We start from the raw sequence: 13,532 nt of genomic DNA, 5'->3' as shown, positions 1-13,532 counted from the left end.
AGATTTTCCCTGATATTCACTGTGAGGACCTGATAGAGCTCCTGGAAGTAAAACCAAACAGGTCAGGTGTCCCCTATGACTGGGTCTCCTTAGAATTTTTGACTTTCAGACTTATCCACTCTGAGCCTCCAGTGGTTCGTCAATTTCAGTTCTGATTTTCCTACTTCAGCATTAGTTGCAAGGAGGATTCTGCTCTGGTAAGTGTGCCTTTCCCTATTCACCTGTTTCTCTAATTCTGGGGTAGCATTATATTCTGTGACCTTACTTCTGACAGATCTAAGAATATCTGTCAGTTCATCTTATTTACTTGTTATTGATAGATGGAGTGGAAATTTCTGAGCTCATTACATACTATAGTCCTTTTTTGTTTGTTTGTTTGTTTGTTTTTGTTTAGTTTCCTAGTCTAGCTTGGCCATCTTCCTCTCTGTCTGATGTTCATCTCTTTTTGGGTGTTCAACTAGCATCTTAATATCAATAGGTTCTACTTGTAATTAAGTACACCTGTTCTCCTATATGATCTCCTTAACCTCAGCTCAGAATGTGATCTTCCCTGTTACTTGACAAAATCTCAAACCTTGGTTATCTAACATTTCTTGTCTCTTTAAAAAAAAAAAAAAAATTCTTTAAATTCTCTCAATTCTACATGTAGACTTCCTTCATTTTGTTCCCTATGCTCCTCAGCTCTTCTTTTTGTTCAGCTAAATAGGTTAGAATAATTTTTTAAAGATTTATTTATTTTTATTTATTAAATGTTTTATTTATTTGTTAGAGCACGAGTGGGGTAAGGGGCAGAGGGCCCAATGCATCCTGGAACTCTAGGATCATGACGTGACCTGAAGGCAGATGCTTAACTGACTGAACTACTCAGGTGCTCCAAGATTTATTTATTTTAGAGAGAGAGAGAGCATGCACATGTGTGCCACTGTGGGGAGGGGCAAAGAGAGAAAATCTTCAAGCCGACTCCCCACTGAGCATGGAGCCTGACAGGAGGCTGCACCTCACAACCCATGAGATCATGACCTGAGCTGAAACCAAGAGTTGGATCCTTAACTGAGCTACCTGGGAGGCCCTAGATTAATTTCTTAAAGAGAATTCATATCCATTCTCAGTATCTTTTAATTCCTGCTGTCCACTGCTTACATTTGTTGTAGTACTCGCTTGTCCTCCTTTTTCTTTTCCCTTTAATCAAAACTTACTGAGAATCTTATACATGGGGCTATGGGGAATACAGAAATGTATAAATTTACAAAACAGAGTTCACAATCTTCTTAAATCATGTTACTTTCTTGTTATGAAACCATCACAGTGTTCCCATTTCCTATGAATTAAGATTTAACTCTGAACCTTGTGATTCTATTATATGGTTCCACTTAGATTTTTACCTTTTTTTCCTTCTATCCATCCCCCCTCTTATACTCCATACTTTAAACAGATATTGGTACTCTGCATTTATTCCATTCTACCTTTTTAAAATGTTCTTTCTGGAATACTTTTCTTTCTTTCTCCATTCCTACCAGAATCTTCCTTGTTTTCAAAGTCTATCTCAAAAGCCATGACCCCAGTAAAGCCTTTTCCTCATTCTCCCAGTGGTGGGTTCATTTATCCTCCAACTTCCCCATACTTTGTACTAAAGATGATTTTTCTTTGGCTACCATATTATATGGTGTCCTATATATAATGATCTGAGAATTTCTCTTATGCTTCTGATAGAATTTGAGTTTTTAAAGGACAGTGCTAGAGTCTGTCATCTTTGAAATACCCAGCACATGATAAGTGCTATTTATGTAATTTTTGAATTGTATCTCCACCTTTGGTGAAGTATGAATTCTTCAAGGTCTAATTCAAGTTCACTTCTATAACCCTTCCCTTAGGCACTACAGTACAATTATCTTAGCAGTTAGACAGTTTCCATTGTCTTTTTTTGTGTGACACTTCATTAAACTGGTGGGACTTTCTTTGCTTTATAAATTGTTGAATCCCAGTACACAATTCCTAACATGTGCTTAGTAAATATTTGTTGAATAAGTGGGAAAGTTATCTCTTTCTCTACTTTCACATTACTTTATTGGTATCTCTTACAGCACTTATCACATTCTAATTTATTTGAGGAAACATCTGTATTTTCTGTCTGCCTTTTCCTGGTTGTAATGCTGCAAGGGAAATGGTAAGGGAAAGATCTCATCTAAATTGCTTACAAAGCCTCACTCATGGAAACAGGAATACATTCGTTCAGTCAAATTATTTTTTTTTTGAACTCTTATTTTATGCCAGTGATTATTCTATGAAATAAGGATCTAAGAGGACCTTACTTTCTAGTTAGGGGAAACACTGTATTAATACTTAGCAAGTTTAATATTAGCTGGAAATTATCACCTGTAAAGAGTTTTTTCTTTTTATTTCCCCAGAACTTTCACTTCTATTTAATGTATTATTTACATCTCTTAATTATACTTTTTAGTCTCTATATCTCTAATTACACTTTCTTTTTGCCTTTTATTAAGCTTCTGTTTATGTGATAGAAACTCTAGGGATCCCTGGGTGGCGCAGCGGTTTGGCGCCTGCCTTTGGCCCAGGGCGCGATCCTGGAGACCCGGGATCGAATCCCACGTTGGGCTCCCGGTGCATGGAGCCTGCTTCTCCCTCTGCCTGTGCCTCTGCTTCTCTCTCTATCTCTCTGTGACTATCATAAATAAATAAAAATTTAAAAAAAAAAAAAAAAAAGAAACTCTACATATTTTACCTGTGCTCTCCAAAAAACAAAAACAAACAAACAAAAGAACACTGCAAGGTACTTTCTTATTTCTGTTCTATAGATAAGAAGACTGAGGCGTGGCATTGGTAAGCAAATTAATTTGATTTAATTATGGCATATAACTAAATAGAAGTGAGATTTATGCCAAGGTCTGTTTGTTGCTAAAGCCTAGATGTACTCTCGTACTATACCTTATTTCCCATTTCTTTCCATTTTTTCAAGATAAGTAAACTTCTAACCTCTCTTTTTTCTTTCCTGACAGCCACAATATGAGAACAGTTCACTCCAGACTCCATTCTCTGATCAATCAGTGTCCCATTCCCAGCAAGAGGAACTTGAGCAAAAGCTTGCATCTACTGAGAAAGAGGTTTTGCAGCTCAATCAGTTTCTTAAGCAAAGAATAAGCCAATTTAGTGAAGAGAAGAAGAAACTGGAGGAAAAGGTAGATATTTTTTAATAAAGTTGAATTAAGTCAATAACATTCCTTCAACATATAATCATTTGTTATCTACTGTATTTTAAGTGTGTGTTATACCAGGTTGCGCATTTATATTGAAATGATTAGTTTTGTAGTGACTTTTGAGAAACCCTGTGCTATCAACAAAAGTCTAGGGATTAAGAATACCACAGTATATTTTATCTTGCTAACTAGTAGTGAAATCTTTTTTGAGTTAGTTGCCTAAACTGAGATGTGACACAAATAATTGTTCTTTTCTTTGTTGGGTGTAAAGGATTGGTAAGTGAAATAAAGGTGGTGTTTTTTGTTTTTTACTTTTTTATAAGCACATGACTTCAGGTTATTTAAACTGAAGCCCCTGATTCAGAACAAGTACTGAAAAGCCAAATATCTATATGTACATAATATATCTGTAATTTATATGACCTTTCTGCCTTTATGAAAGTATTTTCATCCTTCATTTCATTCCATTATAGTATCATTAAAAATCAAGTAGATTACCAGCTAGCCTTAATTTATTGAAGAAGCATAAATCCTTAAGCTGCTAACTTAGTTGCAGAACTGATTTTAGATTTCTCTTCATATACCCACCTTATTATTCTATTAACTGAACCCTTCCATTCAGTTGATCTCGAAATAGTCACCATGGTTTCTGCAGGCATGTTTGGAACTGTTAATAGACAACTCAATTGACATTTTTGTGTCAGTTTGTATATACATACGCATACAAACACACGTGTGAGTTAAGATTTTGATCTTCCAAAAACTGACAAAAATTTTAAATGGTTTATCTCAGCTATATAATGTATTTTATCTTGGCTAACTTAAAAGTAACCTAAGTACCTGTTTCTTTCTTTTCTGTGTTTTTGGGGCTTCATACAATACCATAATCTGGAGGGAACTAAGGAAATATTCATTGGTTATACAAATGTGGGAGGGATTAAAATATTTTCTCACCTGAGATTTGTTAATTAACAGATTGTGTGAAAATTATGATTCAGGGATGCCTGGTTGGCTCAGTTGGTAGAGCATGCAATTCTTGATCTCAGGGTCATCAGTTTGAGCTCCACATTGGGCGTGGAGCCTACTTAAAAAAAAAAAAAGAAAATTATGATGATTCAGTGGATACAATTTTTAAAATATATTTTTATATTTCATCTAAAGTTTTCTATTTTTAATTACTTTTGGTGTCCAGTGCTTAATAAAATTAATTTATATATTAACTACATATTTAATGTAGTTGGTAAATCTGAAGAATGGGCTGGGTGGCCACTTCCTACTTGGATAGTTTAAGAATATTTCAGACTAGGGATCCCTGGGTGGCGCAGCGGTTTGGCGCCTGCCTTTGGCCCAGGGCGCGATCCTGGAGACCCAGGATCGAATCCCACATCAGGCTCCTGGTGCATGGAGCCTGCTTCTCCCTCCGCCTGTGTCTCTGCCTCTCTCTCTCTCTCTGTGACTATCATAGATTAAAAAAAAAAAAAAAAAGAATATTTCAGACTGTTTATGTCCAAAACATAATTTGCCTACCACGTGCCCTCTTCTTAAAACAAAATTTTCTTCAATGTTCATTACTGTATATTCAGTCATTCATGCTGGAAATCTTACTAACACTGATTAAGCCTGTCTTCTAATTATATTAAAGAATCTGTCCAACACTACCAGACCAGTCTAAATTATCATGTCTTGGCAAAGATTTTATAAGAGCCTCTTCATTAGTGTCTCTGAATCCAGTCTTGCCCTGCCTGTCTGCTTTCCCTCTATCTCCAATAACTTTCTTTTTGTGATTGTTAATTCCATGTATTTTTTATTATATTTTGAAAAATCAAAGCATAATTTATATATGGTCAAATATATAAATCTTAGGTGTTCAGTTTGGTATTATTAATAGTATATAGTCGTATAACTGCTATCTAAAACAAGACACAAAACCTATCAATCACCAGGGGTATGTGGCTGGCTCATTTGGTAGAATATGTGACTCTTGATCTCAGGGTCATGAGTTTGAGCCCCATGTTGGGCATGGAGTTTGCTTTTAAAAAAAAAAAAAAAACCCAACACTTCAGTCACCTAAGAAGTTCCCTTGTGCTTCTTTCTAGTCCAGTCTTCTTCCTCTTTCTGAAACACTGTTATCGCCATAGATTAGTTTTGAATCTTCTTGGACTTCATATAAATGGAGTCAACTGTATATATTCTTTTGTGTTGGTCTTCTTTCACTTAATATCTTTGAGATTTATTCATATCATTGCATGGATTCCTTTTTTTTTTTTTTTCATGGATTCCTATCTACTGCTGAGTTGCATTCCATCATATAGATAGATCACCTCCTGTCTTGTTAATGGACATTTGAATTGTTTGCATTTTGGGGAAATTATGAATAAGGCCGCTGTGAGCATTCTTGCACCAGACATTTTTCATTTCTCCTGGATAAATTCCTAAGAGTGGAATTTCTGAGTTATATATTTCATAGGGTAAATGTTTAACTTCTATAAGAAACTACTGAATTCTGCACACTTAGTGACCTTTCTGAGTTGGCTGTGTGGGTTGGGCTACCCTGAGCCAGTTGTCCTGTGCTGAGATGCTTCAGAGCCTTATTAAAAATGCTTAGATCCCCATGAAACCTTACTATACCCAAGTGCACCAAGAGATTTGGGTAGGAATGAGGTTGATGGGCTTCATCGTGTATAAAATTAGGAGTGCTGATTAAAGAAGTAAAGCTTTGAAAGCTTCAAGTCCTGCACCTGCTTGTGGTCATCATTAACAGCTTTACTTGGAGTACACATCAGATAGAACATAACCCTGGCTGCAAATTTCAGTAAGCTGTTAGATGGGAATGTGGAACATCACTGTGCACTTGTAGAAGTGCTGTTTCCTTTGTGATAGGAATAAATGTACCTTTGAAATGCCAAAGAGAGAGAGACAGAAGAAAGAAATCTGAGTTCTAGTATTTGTATCATTTAACACGTCCACTATCAATATGTGAGAGTTCCAGTTGCTCCATGGCCACCCACCCAGCCCATTCTTCAGAGTATGGAGGACTGAACTTTTTAAAAGGAATATCCAATCATTTCACTTACATTACCCAACAGGTGCCATCTCAGTGTTGTCTTTAAAATAAGAATCAGGGATGCCTGGGTTTGGATGCTCAGTGGTTTGGCGCCTGCCTTTGGCTCAGGGCCTGATCCTGGAGTCCTGGGATCAAGTCCCACATCAGGCTCCCTGCAGGGGGCCTGCTTCTCCCTCTGCCTGTGTCTCTGCCTCTCTCCCTGTGTGTCTGTCATGAATAAATAAAATCTTTAAAAAATAAAAATAAAAATAAAATAAGAATCAGGGCAGCCCGGGTGGCTCAGCGGTTTAGCGCCGCCTTCAGCCCAGGGCGTGATCCTGGAGTCCCAGGATCAAGTCCCACTTCGGGCTCCCTGCATGGAGCCTGCTTCTCCCTCTGCCTGTGTCTCTGCCCCTGCCCCCCCGAATAAATAATAAAATCTTAAAAAAAAAAATTCTTTCCATGGCCAGAAAGACTCTGACTAATTCTATAACCGTAGGCTCTGTCAATCTCCCTTTAGTACGCTGTTTCTTTTTTTTTTTCTTTTTAGTACGCTGTTTCATGGTATAGTGCTTATAGTTGGTACAGTGGTCATAATTTGTTTCTTGGTCCCAAGAATCTTGACACAAAGTTTTTTCTCTTTGGTAAATACTTGACTATCTTCTCCCAATACTCCGTTACCTATTTATTTTGTTAAGTGTCATCTTAAATATCTTTCTCCTCCATCCTCTTCCTTTATATGTGTAGAGCATTTTGTTCTTGTTTTTCCAGTGTTTAACATGATTTTGATAATCATTATGTTTTAATATTTCTCTGTATGCTCCAGGATGGTAGGGACATAGCAGTTTCGTCACTGTAGCATGTATAGCACCAGCCATGGTACCTGGCATATTAAATGGATGGATGGATGGATGCTTTCAAGTGATTTTTGCCAACAGGGAAGAAAAGAGAGTGGGATAAGCCCATCAAAGGACTCTGGAAAGAGGGATCCCTGGGTGGCGCAGCGGTTTGGTGCCTGCCTTTGGCCCAGGGCGCGATCCTGGAGACCCGGGATCGAATCCCACATCAGGCTCCCGGTGCATGGAGCCTGCTTCTCCCTCTGCCTGTGTCTCTGCCTCTCTCTATCTCTCTGTGACTATCATAAATAAATAAAAATTTAAAAAAAAAGGACTCTGGAAAGAATAATTAGAGATATTAAAGATGTCAGGGGAGTGTGTGATAGAGCAAATTCCTGAGATAAATAGGGAAAGGTTGATAACAGATGCCAAGATGGGGAATTACTTTAGGAAAAGAGGAACAGTTTTTCTCTGCAGTGAGGGAATTGAGAATGGAACTGTGTAGAATAGAAAAATTAAGGAGGAGGGTTAGTGTGGATGGTAGAGGTGGTGCCAGAGGCCATGGAGATGATTTGAATTCTTGAAGGGAGTGTAGATGCTGGTAAATAGACTCACGGGTAATGCATCAACTGACCAGCGTGTTAAGCCCACTTGAGATTGGATTGCATTATTTCTTCTGCATTTCCTCTTTGTTATCCTGATACTACAATAGGAAAACATTTGATGTGATAATAACAATAGAAGTTACTCTGATAAGCTTTTTCTTGTATATGCCAGACAGCATGTTAAGGTGCATTAAATACATTTTCTCATTTAATATTAACTAATCTCACAAAAATCCTAATGCATAAATACTATACCCCCATTTTAAAAAATGAACTAAATGAAGTTTGGAGAATAGTTGAGTAATTTGTCTAGTTGCATGTAGGTATAACTGTCACAAAGCTAGGAGTAAAATTCAAGACAGTTTAATTCTACAGCCGATGCTTGGCTTCTAATAATAATTTAGAAAAATAAAACATAGAGGAAAGCTTTTCCTCAGTAATCTATTTTGTTTTAATAACTATTTAAAATGAAGAAAAATACATTCATTTATAAACCTTTTCTGAAAACAGAGCCCCTCCTATTGCCTTTGAGGAATAATCTCAGTACTAAATAATATCTCCTTGAAAGGAAAAACCTAACCTTTTACAAATGGAATAGGGGAGATTTATTAGTAATACCTCATTTTACCTGGAGATTCAGATTTTAGTAATCAGCATAAAACTTGAAAGTTTAAAAAACAAACACAAAGAGCTTCTCCTTAGTGAAGAGGGTTAAAAAAATCCCAAGACCCAGTGATTATGTGTAATCTACTTGTAGTCAACAAATAGCAAAAATAGTATTCTGTAGGAGATTGTTGGCAAAGATTTGTGATCAAAAGCAGCAGGCTTCACCTGACATCAAAGAAGGCAGTTGACCAGCCAAAGAAAAAGAAGAAAACCAGGACATCTTTGCATAGTAGAAGTTACAGGGTCACTTGCTAAGGCAAGAATAGGCTTTGTCAATGGGGAATCCAGGCACAGCTGGTTTCTAGAGAATTTATGGAAATCTGGTTGTGTGTAGTGTGAAAGAATTGAAAGAACATTGGCTTTTCAGTCAGATGATTTATATCTAAATCTCATCTCTGTGTCAGTGACTTGCAGTTAAGTTACTAAAGGGCTGTGGACCTCATATTCAAAAAAGTTAATTACATGTCTTTTTTGGAAAAATGTTCACATCCTCTGCTTAGTTTGTAATCATATTTGTTTTTTGGTATTGATTGTATAAGTTCTTTATGTATTTTGGATATTAACTCCTTATTCGATACATCATTTACAAGACACTTAAAGTTGCTAAGTATCAGTAATCATCAGGGAAATTAAAATCAAAACCATAATGAGATAATCACCCTACACTTCAGAATAGCTAAAATAAAAAAATGTAAGAAATAACAAGTGTTGATGAGGAGAAAAAAACAAAGTTTGTGCACTGTTGATAGGAATGCAAATTGGTATGGCCACTGTGGAAAATAGTATGAAGGCTCCTTTAAAAATAGAATTACTATACAATCCAATAATTCCACTACTGGGTATTTACCCAAAGAAAATGAAAACACTAATTCAAAAAGATATATGCAGTCCTGTGTTTATTGCAGCACTGTTTGCAATAGCCAAGATATGGAAGCAGCCCAAATGTTTACTGATAAATGAAGGATAAAGATTTGATACATATAAACACTACTGAATATTACTCAGCTGTAAAAAAGGAGATCTTATTGTTTACAATAACACAGATGGATGTAGGGAGTATAATGCTAGGTGAAATAAGTCAGAGAAAAACATACACCATGTAATTTCACTCATATGTGGAATTTAAGAAACAAAACAAATGAACAATGAGGGAGAGAAATTAAAAAACAGAGTCTGAAATACAGAAAACAAACTGGTGGTTACCAGAGGGGCTATGTGGAGCTGGGAGAGGAGTGGTAAAAAGATAGAGGGAATCAAGAGTACACTTATTTTGATGAACACTGAATAATGTATACAGTGCTTGAATTATTATACTGTACACCTGAAAATAAAATAACACTATGTTAATTATACTTTAGTGAAAAAAGAAGGGGGAAAATGAGAGGGAAAAAGAAATTGTATTATGTGGTCTTTCAGATCACTATCAAAGTCAGCAGTCTGTGAGTTCTGTTCAATCACATATTGTCACACCAGCACACTGGCCTTTAATCCTGAGAAAGCCCCAGTAAAAGGATTTATCAGTTTTACCAGTGTTGGTGCATACCCAATGTAATAAATGGATCCTAATATTATTGTTGGAATAGAATAAATGAAAGGAGATGTGATTTTCTAAGTAAAGTTTTCTTAATAAAAGTTGTTAAACATTGGACTTGAAGGGAATTGGATAAGGAATGAAAAAAAAAACTAAGCTGTGCAAAGTGTTAGCTTTAATAAAATTGGGGAGAGTAAGTCATACTACTAATTATTGGCACTTATTTCCCTGGTGAATGTGGGAAAAGGCTGTAAAAATATTTTAGAACCCTGTAAGTTTCTAAATTTTGAAAGACTGGAAATTTAAGGTGAAATAGAGTCTGGAGTTTATTTTTTAGGTAACTGTATACACATATTATTTATAATTGATCTGAAATATTAAAGAACTTTGAATATATGATATGAAATTTAAAGATAACATTTTTCAAGTTTGGAAGGGTGAAAAAATTAGTACATAAAAATGTGAGGTTCAGCCTACACAAAGTGGGATTTTTTGGAATCATATAGTGTATGTGTCCTATAGTAGGTGTTCAATTAACATATTCCATCAATCCTAAAATGACATTAGTGGTGCAGCACACCTTCATTATATGTAATTTTGAGAAAGAAAATATGTTGCATATTCAATTATGACATAATACTTTAACAGTTGTCTTGGCTTGAGGTGTGGATGGGTCTCACCTAGTGCTCTCATTTCTTCCCAAGTATCTGGTAATTTTGGTAAATTCTCCTGGCTTTGATTGCATTTCTTGAGTACATGATAAGCAATTTCTTAGCAAATCAGTAACAGAACAGCTTTAAATACTTTTAGATATCTTCCTTTCTTAATTCACATAAAACATTTGGATATAGCTTTGTAAGAAATAAGAAATTGAGGTCTGGAGATGAATATTTGCTTTACTGGTTTTAACATTATACCCTGTGGCTCTGTTTGTCTTTCTGGATACTCAGTAACTTTTTTTCAACACCAAGTTATAATGTAACATTGTTAAGGTATTTTAAACATCATTTAAATTCAGCACATAATTGTAGCACATACACACTGTTGAAATGGCACAGATAGGAATAGCTTTGACCAAGTTTGCACATGTGCAGGCAGTGAAAACTGTATCATTACTGCTAACTGGCTGACTGCAGTTTATAGGATGCCATTGGTTGTAAAAGCAGACAAAATTTAAAAACTCTTGACTTCAGTGATACGAAAATTTATAAAAATGTGAATTTTAGAATTGATGAAATAAGGTGAATCTACTTTGAGTTGGTGATAGCCTTAGCTGTAACCTAGAACTGTTGGTTTTGATGTTATTATTTTTTAATGCCACAAAGCTCCTGAAGATTTATAATTTTTTTCTTTAGCTTAAAACCAGAGATAGATATATCAGTAGCTTGAAAAAGAAATGCCAGAAGGAATCTGAACAAAACAAAGAAAAGCAGAGAAGAATCGAGACCTTGGAAAAGTATCTGGCTGATCTTCCAACTCTAGATGATGTGCAGAGTCAGAGTCTACAGGTAACAGAACTAAGATGCTCATCTTTAAATGACATGAAAACATACTGCTTTCTTAGGTTGACTCCAGAAATTTCAAAATTTTTATAACTTAAAATTTTATATATTTGGCTAATTATGTTAAATGTGTTTAATTGCTGTTTTTAGGATTAAATTTAATTAGAAACTTTAAGCGTGAGTTTGTCTTTCTTATTAATATATGATTACTTTCCTATGAAAGCTGTATATTAACTTCTTACTTAACATTCTACTCTAAAAGGTAGTTTTGAAGCCAGTCTGATAGCCCCATCCCCTACACACATGAGTGCACCACAGTTCTCACTTAATCTAATATTCTCTGGGATCCATCAAGGCTCAACGAGACTTCAGGACCTTTTCTTTTCTTTTCTTTTCTTTTCTTTTCTTTTCTTTTCTTTTCTTTTCTTTTCTTTTCTTTTTTTTTTTCTTCTTCCCTTCCCTTCCCTTCCCTTCCCTTCCCTTCCCTTCCCTTCCCTTCCCTTCCCTTCCCTTCCCTTCCCTTCCCTTCTCTTATTTATTTATTTATTTGTTTGTTTGTTTGTTTATTTATTCTATTTTTCCAGATACTTTTTTTCTTCATGTTTTCTTGACCTTTCCACAAATTCTTACACCTTAGTCTGTGGTCTCCATTCACTCCTGTGATCTCTTCTGACCATTTTTCTTTCTTAATGCCTCAACAGAGTCTTTCTACCAATTTTGGTGAAACCTGTCTTCTAGAAATCTTACTTATAAATCTGTTAAACCTACTCTTCAGTCTTCTCCCTTCTTCTCATCATGGAATTCTCAACTCAGCACTGTGACATTCAAGGATAGAAAATTTTTTGTTCTGGATTCTGTCCTGTGCATTAAAGGATGTTTCACAGCATTCTTGCCTCTACCTACTAGATGCCGATAGCACTGCCCCTACCCTCCTCCCTCCCCCAAACCGGAACTCTAGACATTTCCAAGTATCTCTTGGGCAGGGGAAGAAATCACTTTCAGTTGTGAATTACTGGTTTAATCCATGGAGTGTCATTATTGTACAGACTCTAGGCCTAGAATGGACTCTCTGTCTATATTAATTTATAAATTGTAAGACTAAGAGACGATAATGTCAGGAAGGAACTAAAGAAGTACCACAGGGGTTTGTATGAGTAGGAATAGAGAGAATTATAGCTTGAAAAACATGTGTTCGTGACAGTGTAGAGACGTTAAAATCCTTATCTACTGTTGATGGGAATATAAAGTGGCATAGCCACTGTGGAAAGCCATACATTTCCTTTAAAAATTACCATTGGGGATCCCTGGGTGGCTCAGCTGTTTAGCGCCTGCCTTTGGCTCAGGGCATGATCCTGGAAACCCGGGATCAAGTCCTCAAGTCCCACATCAGGCTCCCTGCATGGAGCCTGCTTCTCCCTCTGCCTGTGTCTTTACTCTCTCTCTCTCTCCCTCTCTCTCTCTGTCTCTCCCTCTCTCTCATGAATAAATAAATAAAATCTTTAAAAAAAAATTGCCATCAATTCACCTGGGTATGTACCCAAAAGAATTGAGAACAAAGTCTCAAACAGATGTTTGTAGATGACATACGTTCATAATAACATTTAAAGGCAACCCAAGTGCCCACTGATGGATGAATGGATAAAATGACACATATACATAAAATTCAGATATAAAAAAGAATGGAATTTTGAAACATGGAAAGCTTGAATACATTGTGCTAAATGATATAAGCCAAACCTAAAAGGTAAATACTCTATGAGGTACTTAGAGTAGTCAAGTTCATAGAAGCAGAGAGTTAGAGTGTGGTTGCTGGAGGCTGACGGTGCAGCTGAAAGGGAAATTGTTAATGAGCACAGAGTTTGCTTTACAAGATGAAAAGAGTTCTTGTGATTAAACAACAATGTGAATGTACTTAAACACTATGGAATTGTACTTTTAAATGCAATAAAGATGATAAACTTTGTGTTATGCATGTTTTATCATTTTTATTTTTTAAAAAATAAAAATTTAAAAATGCCCCCAAACTGAGATCATTTACCTTTCTCTGTCTTGTAGAAATTTCTTTTTTTTTTTTCAAAAAAAACTTTATTTTGGAGAGCAAGAGCATCAAGCATGGGGGAGGGGGCAGAGGAAGAAG

The 13,532-nt window shown here is 35.9% G+C and overlaps 1 protein-coding gene and 1 pseudogene across 2 annotated transcripts in view; both read left to right on the top strand.

Moving 5' to 3' along the window:
* Nucleotides 1–13,532, top strand: part of CEP85L (centrosomal protein 85 like) — a 164,671-nt gene that overhangs the window by 121,252 nt on the left and 29,887 nt on the right. For both annotated transcript variants that reach the window (XM_041742672.1, XM_041742671.1), the window contains 2 exons: nucleotides 3,015–3,194; nucleotides 11,249–11,401. In XM_041742672.1, the coding sequence (XP_041598606.1) occupies nucleotides 3,015–3,194; nucleotides 11,249–11,401 (333 nt within the window). The remainder of the gene's footprint in view (nucleotides 1–3,014; nucleotides 3,195–11,248; nucleotides 11,402–13,532) is intronic.
* LOC121484040 lies at nucleotides 5,788–6,351 on the top strand (annotated as a pseudogene).

Source organism: Vulpes lagopus, chromosome 2 (assembly GCF_018345385.1).
Source record: "Vulpes lagopus strain Blue_001 chromosome 2, ASM1834538v1, whole genome shotgun sequence".
NCBI lineage: Eukaryota > Metazoa > Chordata > Mammalia > Carnivora > Canidae > Vulpes > Vulpes lagopus.
This window is presented reverse-complemented; position numbering and strand designations above follow the sequence as displayed.